Raw genomic sequence first — 22682 nt, 5'->3', positions numbered from 1 at the left:
TATATTGTTATTTACTTACTAAATATAGAATTATATACTAATAGATACTTACATATGTGTTAAGCGGACATTAAAGTCCGAGTTAAAAATATAACAGGTAGATGGGAGAATAATATATAGAATATATATTTTTATTTTAAATTGGTATTAGTTACTATATATTTCTATAAATATCTATATTTTCTTATAATTATTTCTTTTTCTTACTTTTCAGGAAATGAATTCAATATGAATTCAACGCAACGCGCAAGTGTTATGACTTATGACCGTATACGTAAATAATACACAAATCTCAAAATTCAACTATCAAACACGACATGCACCATTAAGAATTATGCTAATATATTTCACATAATTAAAAAAAACTTATTTTTTAATATAATTGCAAAAAATACGGAAGCTATAAGAAAAGTAAACAATTTAAAGTTAAACACCTCGTTAATCTATCAATGTTTGCGATTGAAAGTAACTTCTCTAGTGATCCACTCAAGTTTTCCGTATTGTTCTTAATTGTTTGTACAGATAATACAAATGTTTAAAAAAATAAAAATGTATTGAAACATATACAGGCTGTACCCGTTAATGTAGATATAATTTTTTTTTTATTGTATTTTATTTTGTTGTTAGTAACTCAAGATTACATCATTAGGTACATAGATTTTTTTCGTGCCCAAAAACTTTAAGCCAATAAAGACAAAAAAGGCCAGTTGACTTAACTTTCTTTTTAACTTGGCATCCATTCGAGCTCTGCCTCTTGAATTGTGGACGATAATCAATAAATGCCAACTTTAGGGCATCTTAATTATTTTAAAATAAAAAAAACACTATTATAACTAATCATATACAAACAATACGTACAAACATATTAACTAAGAATCCCAGCTACTTTTTAATAAGGCAACTTTTCTTATAGTAGAGTATACAAGATACAAAGTACAAAATGAACACTTTACAGTCTAATATGCTGTGCGAAGCGAATTCATATCTTAATTCTGCAAAATTTAATTTACAAGAAGCCCTGAAGACAGAAAGAACTATGAAGTGTAATGACGTGTTTACCAAGACTATACTTCGCGTGCTGTGCTTGCAATGCTTCTGCGAATACTACTTGACTCAATTTCTAGCCACACGGTAAGTAATTAAATTAACCTTATTACATTTCTTTACAGAGGAAAATAATACAGAGTAAGTTTTTAAATGTTTTTAATTAAAACGAAAATAGTTACCAGATGTTTCTTTAGCTGTAACCTCTTAAAAATGTAACTTTTTAAATTGGCAAAATTATATTCGATTCTCTACAACTCTCACAAAAAAGTTCGAACAATATTTACTATTCGGACTTTTTTGATTCGGATTTTGTGTGACTTATGCAGAAATTATTATTTTTACGCGACAGGTTATGGGTTCGATTCCTCGAGGAAATTAAATATTCAATATTTTCTATTTATTTCTTCGCTCGAGACAAAGCGTGGCATTGAGGTCCGTCATACAACACTTAATGCCAGAATACTTACTTAACTTAATCCAGAATTAGGCGAAAAGTAGGAAGAAGTGCCTACCCTACTACATGCGGGATCCAGCGTGAAGCTGAAAAAAATTACTTCTCTTAGTATCAGAAATACGCTCGTTAAATCTGTACCACGTGCTATAACACCGTGATGAACATAAGTCGTTGTTATTTCCCGCATAATTTACATAGAGATAGATCAGCGTCCCGCGGGCCGTGCACCCGTTGAATTTCTATTGTTTAGATTGGAAAACTAAGTGCAACGGTGGCAATGGTCGACTTTATTAGGTTGCAAGTGGTCTACCAAAAGGAAGACACGTTCGGAAACATTGCTGCTAATTCGCAGTCGTGATGAAAATAATATATTTTATTATAAATTCTTTTTCGAATTAAATAGAGATATAAATATTTTTTTATTTATTAATTATGTTGACGCCAGACATGGCCCACGGGCACAGTGTGATTGTAAACGCGACTGGTTGTGAGTTCGATTCCCATTCGAGGAAATGAAATATTTTTAAAAATTTATATCGTAGTGTCTTAACACTATGTTCCCTCTGCGTACCCTGCTGTTGCCTACAGCATGAAGTTGGAAAAATATATTAAGAAAATACTTTAGAATTCTAGAGGCTGGATGTGGACAAAGTTGAGAACGAATTGATTTCCTAATAGCACTATATGTATGTGGCCGCCCGGGCCGTCGAGATTGACTCATTTGCACTGCATTACATTACCGAGAGACACGAGCAGCCACTCTCATCACCCAGTAATGAACCCACTGCATATGTTACGTTATTTATTTTTTTACAATCGATAATTGTACAATCGAATAAGTAAATCTACTTTTGTATTAAATTTAGAGACTCGTGGAACATTTTAATGTCTTTTAATAGTTTTATTTTAATTTATTATTATTAAACAAAAAACAGACTAAATTTAATAGCGTATTGGGACAGTAAATTCGTTTTACTGTCCCAATATTTTCCACTCGGAGAAATCAAATTTTACTTATTAATATTCATTTTCATTTTTACGCTCTGGTAAACGCAATGCCTCAAAAATTCGACGAAAAGTGGGGATGGAGTGTCCTAACACGAGGTTCCCTCTGCCTGCCCTGCGTGATACAGCGTGAAGCCGAAAAAAAATTAAGCACGATGACCCATTAACGTACATAATATATACAATAACTTTGAAGTAGATCCACAAATCAGCGTACAGCTCGAGTGTCGCTTAAGATATTTCAGGAGCTGAATGTTCTGAATACATAAATCTCTCTGTGATATACAAGCCTCCTGCAATCAAGAGTGATTCAATATATCAGATAAAGATTTTACAATTACCTTCTAAATACAGCCAGCATCTACTTACATACATGTTTGGTTAAAGACAGCTTTTATAATCACAACATATATCTATGAATAGATAGATGATTGCAATAAAGGAGATTAAAAATTTTGTGGTGTCTTGGAGTGTGCAGAGGTCACACACGCCACATCCACGTGGAAGTTCTATGTCCTCATGTCCTAAGACAGTGCAAAAGAAAGAAAAATTAAATGGAAACCAAAAATTGTAAGATGTATAAATATAAAACTAATCACTACAAAAAATGGCAACTATGAAAATTTGAATTAAAAATAATTTAAACTTTTAATTTTAAAGAATAAATATTACAGAATGAAAATGGCTAACGAACTTCTTTTTACCTGGTACTTTTGAAGTTACTAGAAACAATAAATATAAGATACTTGTTTGATAAGCAGGTTAATGACCTTTTAGTTGTATGAATTGAGCCACAGAAGAGTTGTTTATCTCGTTGGCACAATGTTAATCTAAATAATAATTTTTAAATCATCAAACATTTTTCTAAAATGAACTTCTTAAGACTAAAGCCGTAGATATAAACATTTGTGAAATAATAACAATAAAAACATTCACTGAATTTACAAATTAAATAGGTAAAAATGTTATAAAATTAAGTACATATCAATAAAAAATTATAATAAAATAAGTTTTGCTCAAACTAATATTATTTTATAATATGGGTAATTGAATTGCACATACATATTTTTAATATGTTCAAATGTAACAAACGTAAACTAATTATAATGTTTACGCTCAAAAACCTCGACGCATGTCGAGATAATTTATGAGAACACCATACTCAATTAATAATAGCAAATAGCAATAGAAGCGAAGAAGGTCGCTGTCCTATGACGAAACTAAACTATTTCGCATAGCAAAATTACAGCGCCATCTGTTCGAAACCTTTTGAACTACGAGCTTCAGCGTGTTCTTATAGATGTCGCTAGTTGGAGATAGGAAGATGTGCAAAATTGTGATAACAAAAATGTCAAGGCCAATGTTAATAAACCTAACCACTAAGTGTTATTTTAAACTATTTTTGTTATTTTATTACTAAATTAATACTATTAAATTATATACTTAATAATTAACATTTTTTTCTTTATTAAAATCTTTTTTTAAACTCATTTAATTTTTGGCGTCATAACCTATATTCGTTTGCTAAAATATAAATTTGTTCAATTTAAACTTCAAAACACATTAAAAAATCTTACCAAAAGAGTAAAAATAGAAGAGTTAACATATTAACACTAATAAATGTACTTAAAAATCAAAAATAAAACTAAAATAACAAAAATAGCAAGAAAAGTAACATTGCAAAATTTGAATTTAGCGCGTCGTTTAGAAACGTATGAAGTTCGCGTTGCGAATACTGGCCGATTATGATGTGAAAGATATTCCGAAGGCCGTGAGGTGCCGTGAGTGAACACGGAAATCGAGATGTGTGTGTGGTCAAAAAGACAGTGCAAGGTAGGGGTCGGGTGGCGTTTGTGATGGCAAAAATTTTGCAAATGGTGAGTTAGGAAATATTGACTTTGTGTGTCTTGCGGTTGTTTTTAATTTGTGATGGTGTTTTAATTGTGTGCTAGAGAAAATTTCGTTGTTGATTGATAATTTTAAGATTCCGAGATACGGGAACGGCAAATGGCGCTATGAAATAGTCAAAGTTGACACAACTACGCGTTTAGAAATCCCGTTCGTCCTTCGGCTGTGAATTTACAAGCACGCGGAGTGATTAGTGGCCACATCAATAATGGTGCATTATCAAATTCCTGAAAGTACACATTTGAAATTAGCAATTGGCACATCCAGCTTGGCGATTATAACGGTGTCAGCATGTTGCGATTTTTTTGGCCAGCGGTACTACTTTTCTAAACTCGTTTTATAGACAACTAGAGGTTTTCGCATCCCGTAGGGTCGGTGGCCCCGCCGTCTGCTTTCTGGAGTTAAATTACATAATGTATGGGTCTCAGTTGGAACATGCAACAAGTAGATATGTGTCGGCGCTCGGTCTAACTGTCAATGTGGAGTACAGTAAGCTTACTGCCCGCGGCCCCTATTAATTCGAGCCGCTGATGTCACTTATCTCTTCGCTCTACTATCTAGGCCCTATGGCCGCAAAATTTTCGCACATAATTGCTTAAATGTAAATTTGTTATTCAGTGCACGTGTTTAATTATTTAAGGCTCATCACAATCACAGGGTATGTGAGCCCCATGTAACAGTGCATCACTATTTTCCTAATATTGCATTGCAAAAATGCGAATTTTTATAGCATTCATTTTGAAGCCATTTTTGTTTACTTTTCATATTAATAGTTTCAATTATTTACAGCACGGTCACTGACACTAGCACCAACAATGGACCAGCAATTTTGTTTGCGCTGGAACAATCACCCAAACAACCTGACAGATGTGCTTGCAAGCCTATTACAAAGAGAAGCACTTTGCGATGTAACACTCGCATGCGATGGAGAGACAGTCAAGGTAAGTTTGATCTGAAATACTTAATGCTATCTGCTACATTGATTTATATATTAAAAAACAATATAAAACACTCTTTATTAGATATAAAAATTATTTATTTTCATGTACAACTAAATATTTAAATAAAAGTACAAAAGTTGCTTAAGGTTTCATCAATACTAACTAGTTATTTCAAAAAATCTATTATATTTTGATAAAGTTATATCAAAATTGTAATACTATAATTTAATAGGAGTAACAGTTTTATTATGAGCAATATTATTTACAAATAGTCAATAAATATAACTGTACTGTTAATTTAGTATGTGGTCGAATTGATTAATGCTTTCCGCAGTCTACTAACACTTATGAGCAAATATTTTAAAAATTGGAATGATTATAGGAAACTAAAATGAATATACACATCAAATAATAATTTAAAATAGAATAATTATAATATAAACCTAACCTTAAGTTCTGTTAATTTACTATATGGTCTACATTGTAATCGACTAACTCTATTGTTGCCAGTATTTAACAGTATAGGTTTTTAACATTAGGATTTAAGTAGATTAGGAATTTTGTGTACAAACAAATATCTGTTTTAAATTGTGAATATCTTATAACTGTTTATAATTATGTCAACAAAGTACATAAATAGTAAACAATTGTGAGTTATGATTTAATGTATTGCAGTTATTATAAATACCATACAGGTATGTATGTTGTTGTAATAATCTGTGAATCAGATATATTTTTAAGATTAAGACAAAGTGATGAAGAATAATCACTTCCTTGTTCAATTAATAAAATTCATATATTTATGAATTCTCAAAGGATAATTGTCCGAAATAATTAACTATAACATTAAATATCTTGATATATAAATCTTTACATTATTTTATTATATTTGCCTGCCAGGAATTATAACAAAAATAATTATAGGTAAAGCAAAAATGAACTAGATAACTAAAATTTAATTTGCATAAAATATTATGAAACAGTTTTCAATATAATTTTCAAAGTTTAATAATAATATAGTGGCAGCTGTGTTAAACATTTCCAGTTGATGAGCCACTAAGCCAAGGTAGTCTACATAGAAGATTTAAATATTTGCTAATTTACAAGGTTGTTACTAAAATAATGACTTGCTTGTGTTGCAAAAACGTTAAGGTAGCATATATTTAAAATATATGCAAAAAAAAATTACCAAGGAAATTTGTTTTTTGTTTTAGGTTATAAAACTATAGTAGAGTCTTAAATTATAATTATATACCTATAAAATTATAATAAACTTCCAACTTTTTTCAATCTGTCTAAATATAATCAATTAGTTATTAAATCTTTAGACTGTTTCCCACTTAATGCCATGGAGTGTCTTAACACCGCCTGTCTACACCTACAGAATGTGGAGGCATATATAACAAAATAAAATCTTGAGAAATACCTGTCTGTATCGGAGACAGTCTTCAATAATCATATAGTTTCTAAAATTATCTCAAAAAATCTATGAAAGTTTATGCTAATAAAATGCAATTTACTTAGTAGGTCGACAGTTAATAGTTTAGGTAGGAGTCTGCAGAGGAGCTGCAAGTTTTTAACTTTCTAAATTTTATCACACCTGTTTGGCAGGTTTTAGGGTTTAGAAAATAAAATTAATGTATTATTCTATAAATGTGAATGGCCTCACATTCGGTCAATTTAAAAAGTTGTGTCTAACTTGTTATGAGCCAACTTTAGCTAAAAGAAAGATACATATAATTTAAAATTATTTGTAACATTTTTGCTTTACCTCCAGTAGTTTATGTTAATAAGTGTTCCAGTCACACTTGTGACTATAAAATTTTAAAATATCTAGGCAATGAATGTTTATATTCAACCTTATTAAAATAAGAATAGTTGTGCCAAAATGGTAGTTATGGACTCTATCCACATAATGATCTTAACAGAAAAGACCTTCAAATAGCTTTGCATTTCTTTTGTTTAGTTTATACTTAATATTCTGTGTATTTTATTATTATTACATATCGTTTTAGGCACACCAGACAATACTCTCAGCATGTTCTCCATATTTTGAGAGTATATTCTTGCAAAATTCACATCCACATCCAATTATATTCCTGAAAGATGTGAGGTTTTCAGAAATGAAATCTCTGTTGGATTTCATGTATAAAGTGAGTTTAGATTTATTTATTTATTTATTACTTACCAAATCATTGTGATAGTTAATAGAAATATTATAATCTCTCATAAATTTTTAGGGTGAGGTGAATGTTGGCCAAAATATGCTACCGATGTTCCTAAAGACTGCTGAAAGTTTACAAGTTAGAGGTTTGACAGAAAACAATACATTGAATCCTAAGGTGAGTTTTAATTTTTTTTATAAATAGGCTACAATTCTTACTTTTTTATATATATAATATAATTTTTAGCAACTATTTTCTATATACGGTATTGAAGATTTCACTAAACACCGATATTTAATTAAGCCATCTATCTTATTAGGGTGAAGATAGCGTACAGATTTGAATATACACACTATCTAGATAAACGATCTTGTTTCTTAGTTCTTATATCGTTGCTATCTCGTTCGTAGATAGATTATACATGTCCTAATTTTGTGCCTTGTTCCGAAAATAACTCCAGAAATCGGTTGAAAAAAATTCTTGCGTGTAGGTGAATTAGCATTGCACGTTGGTTGTGATGCAGCGTCTTCGTAATGTGTACTTTGCTTCAAAATCCTAGTAACGGTTATTGGTCTCGCAGCTTTAATTTAGTTTTTGCAAAGAATAATCGATAATACCTATTGCCATTCGCGCGTAGCAATACACGGAATTGATTACTGTAAAAAGTATTAATAGGTCCTCAAGAGTTTAATATAGCGTAAAAGACTATTTTTAATCTACAATTTACTGAAAAATATCAAGAACATTTTTTTAAATATCAATACAGATTTTAATTGTACTTTTTTATGTAAATAATCTGTCATTCTTCAAATGATTAACTACACTCATTTACTACACCGGCTTCAGTTATTATTACTTCTCAAAACAAGTTTAGACATAATTTAGTCCGGATTTTTGCCTAAGAGGACAAAAAAAATCTTAAAATAGTTCATAGTTGAAGGTCTCACATTTATTTTTTATTTAAAATAAATTTGTCAATCGTTAGATGGCATTGGAATTATTAAGTCTGATTGTAGCATCAATGTGTGGAACTATAGAGCTAGCCCGACAGACAAGTCTAGCACATTGCGTAGAGAACAGTAGGTACAGTGCGCCGACCTTGGAGTTTTGGTGAGCGCGCATTGACCCTTTATATACGAATTTATTGCCTAATGATTCTATTCGTTTTAATGTCAACGATGATTTTTATGCGCTATGAAATATCAGCTCACATCCTTGTTTCTAGGCATTTAAAAATACACCTCGTAAATTTAGCAAATTTGGTTTAGCTAATTTTATAATTGGTTAATTTTTACATAATAATCCCTTCGATGCTAAACAAAATTAGTCGTTTAAGCTTTAATATAAATAATGTGTGCTATGTAGACGTATTTATTACTCGACACAAATAATTTTAAAACGTTATAAATTAAAAAAGATAACCGCACTGAACGGTATTTATTATATTTGTAATATTTTGATATTTCCCTAAATAAGGTGCGCGTACGCAAAACGGTCTCATCTCGCGTGCATCATTACTACTGACTCGTTTATTTGAACCGGTTTACCAGAGCAACTGTCACTCTATCCTCCGTTGCGCCTGATATGCTAAATTTCGCACTTTCATGTCCAGTTTAAAATTTAATTATTCAATTTTATATCATTAACCGTAATACACGCACATACAAGTATTTACTTTTCAGTTTCAAATTGTTCGGATATCATTATTTAGACAGCTTTTGTTATTTCAAATTATATCTCGAAATATGTTAGTTATATTATGTAGGCATCTAGAAATAACGGCACTGTCACGCTAAAGATTCCCGTATAGAGAGGTGGTTGCTCTATCTGTAATATAATTTTATTATGTATTAAGAAATATTTTATTTCTTTTATACAATTCGACTAATTATTTACAATTCTTTTTGTACAATTTAAAATTATTGACACTTTTTTTCAATTAGTCTCAAACGGCAATAAATGTAATTTTATCCTTTTTTGTTGTAAACAGCAAACATATTATAACAAATTACATGAAACATTACATAGTTTTTACTTAAACAGTATTTTACTCCAATGATGAAGTATAAAAATAAAATGAAACTGTTTTCTTACTTTTTTACATAATCATAATTTACTGCATCAGGTGCAGTTATACCATTTAGCTGGCGAGTATTCGGAGTCCGTTATAGTACAGATACAAAAAGCTTGAGATATATTTTTAATTTAAGATTTATCATCTAAAATAATTAAATTGCTATTTTGTATAGTTGTCTTATTACTATGTGACGGTTGTCTTATTACTATGTGAAATTTTGTTAGAAATCAGATTTTACTCCATCTAATATTGAAAAACAATTACCTAACTCAAAATAGCCCCTTTTATCAAACAATTATGATTGTCTTACTATGTTACCAAGTACATTAATACCAACGAAAATAGTTAACTTCTAAATAATCAACTCCGTTTACAACCATCAACTCTAATCTCGTTTTTCAATGTAATTATTTTTCTTCGTCAAACACTGACTACTTATCTTTTCAGGCTTTAGCGATTAAAAGGCCGAACAACACCAAAACATATGGAGCTAACAATATAATAATCTCCTTTAGCCATATTTTCCTAATTAAACCGGATACTATATCGATAATAGTTAGATAAGATCTCGTTAGCGTATTTTCTAATGAATGAAACGTGCGTAATGTGTAAACTAAACATTCAATTGAGTCCAGTCGTGACGGAGGGGCACAAAGTGTGACAGTAGAAGCGACTGGTTGATTGTGAGTTCGAACCGCACTCCAGGAAATGAAATATTTAAGTAAATTTATATTTCCTTTTCTTCGCTCTGGTGTGGAGCCAAAGTGCGGCGTTAAGTTCCGCCACTCAACACAGAATGCCTCCAAAATTTGGTGGAAAGTGGGGAACGGAGTGTCTTAACACTAAGTTCTCTTTGCCCGCCCTGCTGAGTGTGAAGCTGATTAATTTTTTTTTTATTTAAACATTCAACAGTCAGAAGAGCGTTCAACGCCGTCCGTAAGCGCGGAAAACTTGTCGTCGCGCGGCGAGTCGTTCGCAACGCCGCCGGCCGCGCACGCGCCCGCTCCCGCCGCGCTCACGCCGCTGCCGCAGCCCGCGCACGCGGCGCTCCACGCCGTGCCTGAGAAGCGACGCCGGAAAAACTCTACCGTGCCCCGAGATGATATGGATATGCCGTATAGACATTATGAGGTGATTTCTTCATTGTGGGGTTTTGTTCATATGTTATTGATCATCTTATGTTCATAAGCCATTATATAAAACTACATTTTTATATGCTCGATAAGTAGCGTAAATGGATATAATTGCCTGCCACCATTTTCTGACGTCAGTTGGTCTTGCTTGACTATCAGAGCCTTTTGGTTATGAGACCATGACATCCTGTCGAGGCGGCTGGGTGGTATTTTACATATTTAAAAACAAAAATTACCCACCCTGTGTCAATTGTACGTTTTAAGTATTATTCTTTTTTTTCAAATGGAACTAAAAACCCAACTTAATTCATGCAGGATATAAAATATTTTTATGAATTAGACTTTCGTATAATAATGCATTATGCAACATCTGAGCACTGCGAATTAACCATAGCATAGTACAATGAAGCAATAAACATCCACACTCCAGGGTCACGTGAAAGCGAACACGGTAAAGAGTGGGTCGACGGGTTCGGGCTCGGAGCCGTCCACGCCGCCGCCGGCGCACGGCGTGCACGCGCACGCGCACACGCCGCTCGTTAAGCAGGAGCCCGACTCGCCGTACGCGCACGCGCAGCACGCGCAGCCGCACCACGCCTACGACCAGACGCACTTACCGGTCAGTGACAGCACATGTACAGACACACGTACACACACACGTACACACACACACACACACACACACCAACACACGCACGCACGCACTGACACACACACGCACACACCAACACACAAATATATTATGCTTTAATTATATTTAAGGTATCGATTTAAACTAAAAGTATTTTTTTATGTACATATTGTGTTTGTTTTGTTTTTTGTTATTATTTTCTAAGGATTCATATTGACATAAACGTTTCGGCAGACTTTGCTCGAGGCCCCAGTCGGTGCGACCCTGCCGAAACGCCGGCCGAAAATAGAGGTAAAGATCGCGAATTTAAGTCCCAGTTTATGTCATTATGAATATTGATTTTTAATAAAAATTAAAAAAATATATTTGAAACAGATTTTTGTCTTTTAAAATATTTTATAGTTTCAGTTCTTTGTTTTTCTTTCTAATAATATCGTTACGTTATATTGCAATTGCTGAACAAATGCTACATGCATTATTAGTTTTAATCGAGGTTAAAACTGCGCCTATATATGGATCAATACTTCGTTATTATTTAATGACAATTTGTAGAAACTGTATAGGAAATGTGTTTATTCATGGTTATGCTTAATTCATGTATGTAGTTACATTCTATGTATTAGCTGTTTTTATAAATATTGTAGACAATTTTTAACTAGAACATGGCATCCTAAAAAATAAAGAAATATATTTTGTACGTCAATGTTTATGTGATAAAATACTTCTGCGTAAGTTATAACATCCTTCAACAAAATTTTCCAGGCAATGGGCGTAAACGAAATGGCGGCGATATTGACGCCACACCAAATGGGCAACGAGTGCAACGAGAGTGAGCCCATCATGCCGCAACACCCCGACCAGACTGACACCATTGATGGTGAGTTGTTATTTATATATTGAATTGACGATCACCAATTATTTTTTTTATTATTATTATTTTGTTTGTTGGGACTTAGTAGCCTAGACCTTAGTTCTAGCCTCTCGGAAACCCGCAACATCGAATTTCCAAGACATTTTATAAAAGATTATTGTAACTAATTTCGTATAAGAAATACAATTCATCTTATTGATTTAGACAAGTATACTATCGCCGTTTAAAATGCAAAAAGGTCCAAAAAGGATAATTTATAAATATACTAATAAGTAGTGACTTCAAATAATACTAATATTCACATATTATTTATCTATATAAAGTTTTTGCATAATTTGTCTGTGTTACTTATTTAGCTTATTCTCGTCCATATTCACATTCTACATTTGGACAGAAACAAGTTATTATGTTGATATTAAAATAACATAATGCATTACTATGGCCATAATACATTAAATACCCTAATTAAAGTTATTTAACTCAAATTTATATATCTTCGTTGGTGATCGTCAATAAAATTGTATATAAAATTGCGATGTTATCAAATCGAGATCAGTCCGTTATTCCGTTATTTCGATTAAAATGTTATTTATGGCGAATTACCGTAATGTCACGCGTCTCGGTACAGCAATATACGATACTTATATATATAATTTTAATTGTTAAATTTATTCGATATACGAAAACGGCCTCGTCTCGTGCGCTTATTTTATTTTATTATTTTTGTTTGCTCTAAAAATAAGAGAAAATAACTAAGAATGCTCTTAAGATTTTTTTATAATTTATAGATCTCATATCTATAAGCATTCCTAGTTGTTTTCTTTAGTAGATCATTCTCACGCATGCGCAGTACCTGGGCTCCTTGGCTGTAATATCGCTTATCATCGGATCTAATTTGCACTAATCATACATTAAACGCTTTTTACTTTCTTTACTTTTAACGCTTTATATTTTCTATTGTATGAAGAAATCGGTGTAAAATGGTTTTACCGAACGATGATTTGGCGCCCCCGGAGGGTCATAGGTTACACGAAAATCGTGTTGTTTCAAAAATGATCGTGAGATTATAGAAGCGTTTAAGTATGTTAACCTTTAGCATGTAAATATGGGTGTAAAGGACGAACATTTGTGCTCGGAGTTTGTGATTCGTAGCTATTTAGATATGAGAGATCGTATCGTAAAGTTTGAAAAGTAGCATGCTACCAAATGATACCAGCAAGTCAAGCAGTTACGTGTATTGCAGGTGAAAAATATGCCGACGAAAACGATATACCTCAGGATCCATTCGGCCAGAATATAGCAAATATCGAAAATATAGTCAAATCATTTAAAATAGCTCTCAATCAAAAACCGTACATTCCGCCCATGCCCTGTAATATATGTGGTAAAAATGTTAGCAATATAAAAAAGCACTTAAAATCACATAATCCTGAACAACATAAGTGTCCTTTGTGTCCCATTGTGCTCACTCGAGCTGATAACTTAAAGAGACATTTGAGGATGAAACACTGCTCCATATTGGGTCAGAATAATTTATCCAATATACAAACAAAATGTGAATAAAACTATAGTAGATAATTTCAGTTCGCATCTAGGCAAACCAAAAATTATTCTCATTTTTTTAGTATTTTTTATTGGTTAAGTGTAGTTATTCCTTATTGTTGTCGACAGATTCAAATTGATTATTTACTCTCAAGAGCTCATCTTCCGATTTTTTAAAACACATTTTATAATATTTCTCCATATTTTTTATAAGAAATTTTGTAAGGCTTATCCCCAAGTATAATACTTAAAACTTGGTACTTTATGAGAATAGACAATTAAATTTATGGGCCCACAAAGATAAGGATAAGGATAATTGAGTGCTGTGAATAAAAGATAATTATGTAAAAATGTACATAAGGTTTTCCATCTTGGTATACATGAAATAATAAATATTAATATACTAACAAGTGCGCTTACTCAGTGATTTTAACAGTTACCTTCATACTAATAAGTTTAGAATTAAGGTGTGGTGTGTTTGTCTAACATTTAACAAAAAAAAGTATTTATTTTCTTCCAACTTTTAATCAAGGGTGACATTTGTCTTCTGATCTCAAAGAAATTTCTTTGTGTTTAGTGTTTTAGTTTAATCTACAGTATAAGGCAATATTCATCTTCGAGGATAATCATATTTCAGTAGGTTTAATAATTTTCTGCTGATTTATTTTCTGTCATATAAAAACATAAATTTTAAAATTGAAATATTTTTTATAGACAAGTTGAAAAGAATAAATAAACAAGTGAATGTCTCTAACTAAGTATTCTATTGTTTGCAATGGCAAAACTATGTCTCATATATATATATATTAATTTGTACTTGTTTATTTTCCACATTTTTAATGAATAAAGATACTTTATAGAAAAAATATTTTCGTAAATATGGAGAAATAAAGGTAGCAGAAAAATTACAGATCTACTGAGTTGGCCTTTATTATTATATATTATAAAAAATAGAAAACCAAGGAGTAGTTACTAATGTGAAGAACACCAAATGTTTAAAACAATTAAAAAAATCCCTTATTTTAAAATTCAATATTAATTTTGAAATATGTTTGAAGTAAAATCAATTGTGCAAACAGAAAAGTTATTAATATGGTACAATAAACATATTGCAAATATATAAAAATAAATTAATTTTAAATTTTAAGTAAATACTTAAATACGATGTATTTAAGTATTTATTTAAAATTTATTGTTATTATAGATAAATAAAATATTATAAAGTAACTACTCCTAGGTCAAGCTATACACAATAACAGTCATATTTCTCTCTTAAATACTTACAAATACATGTTTCACTATTTTTGTGACTCAATATAAACATCTTATAGTACGAACAGAAATAACTTGTGTGTTTTGGTTATAAATCAACAATTGCTAATTCTGACGTTGACCAGTACATGACTAATTTTACCATGTTTGTGCCTTCAATCCATACTCGATGGTATTTTAAAGGGAAAATCATATTTTACAAGTTATTTACTAATAGTCATGTATTTTAGTAATTTTATATATTTTGAGAATTGTAAGGAGACCGGATGTAATTTTTGAAGCTGGAACTATCGTTAATGAACAAAAGTATTTTAAAATTTTAAATCAATTATAAAAATAGTCAAAATAACATCCGGTCCATAAAAGCGCACTCCAAACGACGCCTATGATCTCTTATTGTTCCTTGATCTATTATAAGGAATATTGTCTGGTGTGTAAAAGACTGATCTTTGCTTATGTATTTTAGGTATATACTTTTTAACAATAATTTATTTTCCTTCAATTATAATTAATTTTGTACGTAAGTCTGTCGTTACTGTGTGTTCGTTGCAAATATATTCCTTTATTTTTACCTATTTCTTTTCATTTTCATCCTCCTTCCATGCTTTCTTTATTTATTTATGGTGGAAGTGTAACGGACCACCGCATTATATATGACCGCCTTGGTGACAGTAATGAGTAAGTCTCACGTGCAAAAATAAAATGTTAACACTTACGAGTAACAAACACCATTTCTTCTATCATCGATTCATTTCTGCATGGATCTCTTATTAAAACTATCATATGAAGTTCTTTTGGTTCCGATAATTTTCAAATAAATTACTCTTTAATAAAAGCTTTAATAGTGCTAGGAGAAGCATTAATAGCATAGCATTAACAAATCTGTATCAAAGCTTTTTCAATAGTGCTAATATGTTACGAATAACTCACGTCCTATTCTTTTTTACAGTAGAACTTGGAATTATAAAGTAAAACATTTTTAAAATGCTACTTTAAGCGAACGATGTATGTTTCTTTGAGAACCAAATTCTACTGTATTTCATGAGGTTGTTGCAACTGGTAATATATAATTTGACACTGATATCCCTTTTATTATTCTAAAATACCTAAATAATATTGTATAAACAGTTAAATTGATAATATTATAAAAATGGTCTAGTCGCAACGCTACAATTAATATATCGTTAGACGTAAACAAGAGTAGAGGGAGAGTAGGCCATTTTTATGAGCATGTTGGTGGTATGTAATGGTGAGTCGGTGGTCGCGCAGGCTCGAAGGGCTGGCACATGCGGCTGACGTTCGAGCGCGTGGCGGGCGCGCTCAACCTGCACCGCTGCAAGCTGTGCGGCAAGGTGGTGACGCACATCCGCAACCACTACCACGTGCACTTCCCGGGCCGCTTCGAGTGCCCGCTGTGCCGCGCCACCTACACGCGCTCCGACAACCTGCGCACGCACTGCAAGTTCAAGCACCCCGCCTACAACCCCGACACGCGCAAGTTCGACGCGCCGCCACACGCGCACCCGCACGCGCACGCGCCCGTGTACGGCAGCGTGCCGCTGGACGCCGGCTTCGACTGATGTCCGCGCCCCTAGCTCGTTCACTATCTCTCGGTTGTGCGTTGACTTGCCCCCTCAGACGTTACTGACTCTCGAGTATGTGTAAGTAGGTAAGCTGTTTTTTTTCTATACCAATCGCTATACGGGAACGGGCAAAAGCAATAATATGATGTTAATTTTATTACCATATTATTTTTTTATATTAACGATAGAGATCTTAAGCTATTTAAATATACGTTGTGTCGAGTAGCGGTGCGACCGCGAAGTGATGCTGGCTATTAACGGCCCTCGCACGGGCTCCTAATGTCTTGTTATATTTATTCATTAGATAGGAAATTATGAGTTTCCTGCCTTGCGTTTGTCATTCACTGTCGTCAAACCGTGTACCGTTCGTCGACCACTCGACTCTATGTTACAAATCATTTAAAGGTGTACGATTGGCGACAGTGAATCAGAGGCGAGGCTGTAGCTAATTATATTTATGTTGTAATCCTATGGTTGGTGCGGAACGACAACGGATGGATAAGGACTGGCAAGAGATTGTGATCTGTCGTTGGTCAACGACATATAAATATTGACTGAATCTCAGTGTAGATGCATTTGTAACTCTATGAGGCCTTTGCAAGATGATTATTAAGGATTTGTGATGTATTAACGGATAGCGCCTAAGGAAACATACGAAAAGATTTTTATACTAGACTAGTTGATCTATTTACGGAGATTGTTTTTTTTTTATACTTAGATATATTCTATCGTCTGATTTATATAATTTTATATTTATATACCTATGTAATATGATTTATTAGTGTTGTTTGTTTTTATTGATTCATGATATAGTAACATGGTTTTGTTAATCACGTTACGAGTTTTATTATTTCATCGTTGGTAGGTTTAGTTTTGATAAGTGCGAACGGTGCTGGAGGTCTGAGACCTCTCGATTAATTTAAGGTAGGAACGATTCGAGGTTGCGCATTTAGTAACTAATATTGGCATTCTACAATTGGGACTAACCTAGCGTTTATGTATTTTTCAATTTAATATTTAAGATTGTTACATTTTTAGCTAAACACTTAGAGTGGTACGGTAACTGAAATGTGATAAAAAGGAATGGTGCTAGAACCAAGAGTGTTAACACGCTACGATTCGACTCCTATTATTAATATAAATATTTTAGTTAGTTATTTTGCAATTGCATTAACTTAATCTAGCATCCGAGGTCGCATCTACAACGGGTACTAAGCGATAGACACACCTAGAGATTACAGTATCACTCGAGATTTAACCTTCGTTTTATTCAGACCTCTTCAAACTTACTAATGTATCTAGATTGTTAAGTCGCATCGTCGCATGTAATAAACGGACCTCGTCGACTCGTTGACGAGCGTCCGACTGGTGACCGTGATCGTTTCAATATTTCTAAGTTGTGGCATTAGTGCTGTTTAGTAGCTGTGAAAATACAATTCACTTGTGCAATTTTTTAAAAATAGTCATAACTCGTACCTAGTTATACAATTTTGTCTATTGAATATAGGGGCCCACTCGATGTAAGCACTACGCTCCTCTGTTCCTCTATGCATAGTGACTACCAAATGATTCTTCCGCGAAGATTTATATTTAATTTTAAGGATAATAATGAAGATTTTTATATGTACCGTTCTTAATAATGTGGGCGCTTATTATTTGATGGCATTTCATACTCAGTGCAATATTACTAGTTATTTAATTACGTAACCAAACTAAAGGATATTTTAAAATAATGATTGTCTTCGAAAGAGAGTAACTACCGACTTGTATACATAATAAGTGCTAATTTGTAATAGCGTACCGCAGTTTGGGTTACGGCGATGTACAGGTTTTATAGCTGGTAATATTAATATTTAGCTCGTTTACCTCTGCCAATCGTAATAGTTATGTACTGTTTATTAATTTATTATCGCGCAAGTTAGTCTATTGTTGAATAGATCATAGCTATCCGAGGTCCGGCGCGGGTCCCATTGCCCAGTCCAGAAACCGCTTCATCTAATCTTGAATGCATTTTTGTATATTACTATCACTCGAGACCAATTTTTAATATTGAATTTGCTATAGCAAATTGATTAGTAACATAGAATATTATTTTAGATATTTTAGGTTAGGATACTATGATAGTGTCTGGCCAGAATATTTTGGAGTATCACATCGTTTGGCTCAGAAAATATCACCCTTTGATCTCTTTTCAGCTTTCAAAAAGTATGCATCACTTAATGAATAATTATACGGTGTCCGTTATTAAGCTAGAGCCGAATTCACATTACAAAACTACACTAAGAAGTCCATAATGCATCTTGTTATATATTTTAATGTGTATCAAGTTTCAATAAACATATGATCAAATTTATTATGTATGTACTTACCTACGTTTTTGTAAACTTATAAAATTAAGTAATCAATAATTTGTATTTACTTATACTTTAAAAATTTTCTACTATAACCAATGTAAATACTCTTAAATAGTCTAATAATAATTCTATATAAAAATATTATAAAGTTTAAACATTATGCATATTTTTTTATTCCCACAGTTTGTTAATGTAAATTCGGTTCATTTTAACTTAATGAAAGCTAACTTTATGCCATATGGAATTTACACATAAGGTTAACGAATTACTAAATTTAGTCTTATGAAATGAGGTCTTGCGGACCTAGTCACTTATTTGGCCAATCTAAATGAATATTCCAATTTATTGTATATTATTAAAATTTTACCTTTTACGTCACGAATCGTGATTTATAATTTGGAATCAATGGAGTGCAGGATGAGCTCTATGGTTATATTCAGGATAGCGATGGTCTAGTTATGTTTTATTTTGTTTCTTCTTTGTAACATTAGCCAATTTGTTATAGTGTCGTGTATCACAATAGTTTAATACTAATAGGGTCGGGGGTGTCAAATCTTATACCTTGACGACATATCGTCAGTATCGTTATATTTTTACATGAAATTTTATGAACTATTTGTTGTTTATGATTATATCGATGTCTTGGTTTGATGCCTCCTTTAAAAGTTTAATTTATATAATTTTGTTTTATGCAAGCAGTTAATGCAATTTTTATTTCACATTGTTTGATGTTATGTAATGCAATTTTAACATGTTGCAAACTCCTGCATTTATCTGTTGTATTTATTACTAATTTTTACATTAAATTGTGGTATGTTACAATCCGTGTAGTTTCAGTTGTGCGTTTACACGCTCCACCCCATTTGCAATTGTTATATACTGATCAAGTACCAATGCACGGCCTGATGCCTGAACACCCGCAGTCGATGTTCGACACAGCAATGCTTATAGTTGGAAAACATATCATTTACAATTTTGAAATGCTAAAAACAATATAAAACATAGTCATTTTAACTCTAATCATGGTGCATGAAGTGTTTGACATACCTAGTTGCAACTCAAAGTATTGCTGAAAACATTGGGCCGTTGTTACAGTAAGTTTAGATTATGCATCGTTTATATTTTAAGTGTGGCAACATAGATGTTCGATGTTATTCAATATTTTTTAGTGCCGTCCACACAATTTTGCAACACGATTAGAACTAATTTAATGATTTTTCTCATTTTTTCTTATCTATAAAACAACTTAAAAATTATAATCATAAAAAAATTAAACATAAGCTTCACATTTTTAGTAACATTATTAATTTTAATTACACTCAAGTTGATCTATCAGAAAAATATAAATACAATATTGGAATTATGATAAAGAAATATCGCGTTGCAAAATATGGGAGGGAAGTGTCGGGGGGCTGCAGCAGTTGTGCGTGTTGCAGAGCGGACGCACGCGCACGCGCCGCAGTACTCGTACCACAGCATGTTCGTGGCGGCGGCGGAGAGCGCCGCGCTGTGGCGCTGCAAATCCTGCGGCAAGGAGGTGTCCAACCGCTGGCACCATTTCCACTCGCACACCGCGCAGCGCTCGCTCTGCCCCTACTGCCCCGCCACCTACAGCCGCATCGACACGCTGCGCTCGCACCTGCGCCTCAAGCACGCCGCGCTGCTGCTCAAGCACTAGGCGAGTAGGCCCCCGACCCCGCCGACCACCGCCGACCGCCGCCAACCACCGCTGAACGCCGCCGACCACCTCCGAGCGCAGGGTTGCCCCACCTTTGTTTACTTATTTATATATGTAGTCATTACTCAACTTCGCTAAAATTAAAATGTAATTCATACATCAATTAAAAATTGTAACTCGGTCGCTGTTCAACACTGACTTGTAATATCCTCGCGACCTGGCAACCCTAATTACGCCGCATAAGAACGCGGTGATTTTGTTTGTTATGAAACGTAGTATTGTCATTATATTGACGCCATTTACATTTATCTTCGTGTACGTAGATAATAATTTATCGCACGTTTTCGTGCACTATTTATTGTTCTATAGTTATTATTATGTATGGTAAATGTTGTCACTAACAGGGTAAAATTATCGTGGGTATATTTTGGAAGATGAGAATAATTGACACCGTGGGTGAAACGGTCCTTTTGAAATTTAGCCTCAAATTCAATATCGCATAAACGCATTCAGTATTATTTATCTGTGAATAGGCTAGGACTCTCATTTAGAGTTTTAATCGTTGAACATAATTAAAACTCTTTTCAATGGCATAAATCAATTTAGATCAGCACAACAAAGAGTAAATAGCTTCTTTACGTTAACTTACGACTTTATTTTTTTATCATAAACATCGATGTGTAATAAAACCTATAAATATTATATGTGCATATATTATATTTTGAGTATTTAGGATAGGATGAAGGAAATGTAACGTGAAAGACTGAAAAGGTAACAACTTGTGATTGTGGTTTAGATTGAAGAAACTTGGCCTGTATATAAAAATAAATTGTAAGTGAAAATTAGCTAAAAATTCTATTGTAAAAATCTGGCTCTAAACAGCGTGTTCAAAATGGCAAGAAAATAAACACAATCATGTCGAGTCATTTTATTTATAATTAATGTCTATGTACGATTGTTTTATCCCTAAATTATATTTTTGTACAAATATTATCTGCAAAAAATCGCATTATATGAAAGTGTTTAGATATTAGCTTATAAAGGTCCAATGTTGTTCGAATGTAACGCGTGTAAAAAGTCATGCTTAAAAAATGTAAATGTGACATTTCATATTGTAAATATTGCCCATTTCAGAATCTCCCAGTTTATTATATTAAATAATGATATAAGTAAATAATAATAAAATATGTAAGCTAATAAAATTCTATTAAGACATTTATTGATGTTAAATAAAATATATTTGTTTTTAATTAAATTATGTATGTACAAAATATTAATTATTTTAATGTGATCTTGTTTTGTATTGATCTCAAGTTCATTGTTAAGTTGTATTTTAAATCAATTCTGATGCAAGCTTAATAATATGTTATTCTTAAATGTATGTAGTGAATTATAATTAATTATTAACACTGTAAATAATTTTATTAAATGTAACTAAGTACCTAATAAAATAAACTTTTATTCCTTTGTTGTGTTATTTAAAACAATAAAACGAATACCTTAATGTTATAAATAATTTATTGCACAGGTAAAAATATTTATCAAGAAAACAGTATAAAAACTAAAATATAAATATTCGATGAATATAAAGTCCGTTGAACATATTTTTGAGTATTAATTTATTATAATTATGCATATATCACGGAAACAGATAATACCTCAAGATCTAACATTTTGTACAACTTTCAAAGAAAGATAATCTACATTATATATGTGGAAATGTATATTGAAAATATGTTGTGCATTGAACAACTATTTACATGTCTCTATTGCAAATATGTTAAACATATTTATAGAAAAAGCGTTGAAGCTGGCAGATATTAAAATACAAAAAATATGTTACAGCTAAATATAAAGAATAGTTTCTTATAGAAAAATAATAGTTTTTTATATAATAATTCCTCTTAAAAACACACCTGTTACTAAATTGCTAATTTCTGTTTCTTAATGTGTCATTACATATTTTATACGATCAAAAATATCCACTAGTTACTATGAATTAAACATGGCGAGTTATGGCA

The 22682-nt window shown here is 32.3% G+C and overlaps 1 protein-coding gene across 10 annotated transcripts in view; it reads left to right on the top strand.

The window, feature by feature from the left end:
• fru (sex determination protein fruitless) overlaps nt 1–22125 on the top strand; it is a 75775-nt gene extending 53650 nt beyond the window's left edge. Inside the window, exons 1-9 of one of the 10 annotated variants that reach the window (XM_085207443.1) lie at nt 1015–1131; nt 5204–5355; nt 7371–7508; nt 7596–7697; nt 10510–10728; nt 11161–11349; nt 11596–11652; nt 12124–12238; nt 13476–15617. In XM_085207443.1, coding sequence (XP_085063569.1) covers nt 5230–5355; nt 7371–7508; nt 7596–7697; nt 10510–10728; nt 11161–11349; nt 11596–11652; nt 12124–12238; nt 13476–13795 — 1266 coding nt within the window. In that variant the 5' untranslated portion in view covers nt 1015–1131; nt 5204–5229 and the 3' untranslated portion in view covers nt 13796–15617. The other 9 variants (XM_085207439.1, XM_085207441.1, XM_085207440.1 and 6 more) reach the window with 9 other exon arrangements.
• The last annotated feature ends 557 nt before the right edge of the window (nt 22126–22682 follow it).

The sequence above is a fragment of the Heliconius melpomene genome, chromosome 3, assembly GCF_056956725.1.
Source record: "Heliconius melpomene rosina isolate 202511_hmr_F chromosome 3, ASM5695672v1, whole genome shotgun sequence".
Lineage (NCBI taxonomy): Eukaryota > Metazoa > Arthropoda > Insecta > Lepidoptera > Nymphalidae > Heliconius > Heliconius melpomene.
Note: the sequence above shows the minus strand (reverse complement) of the source record. Positions and strands in the feature narration are given on the sequence as shown.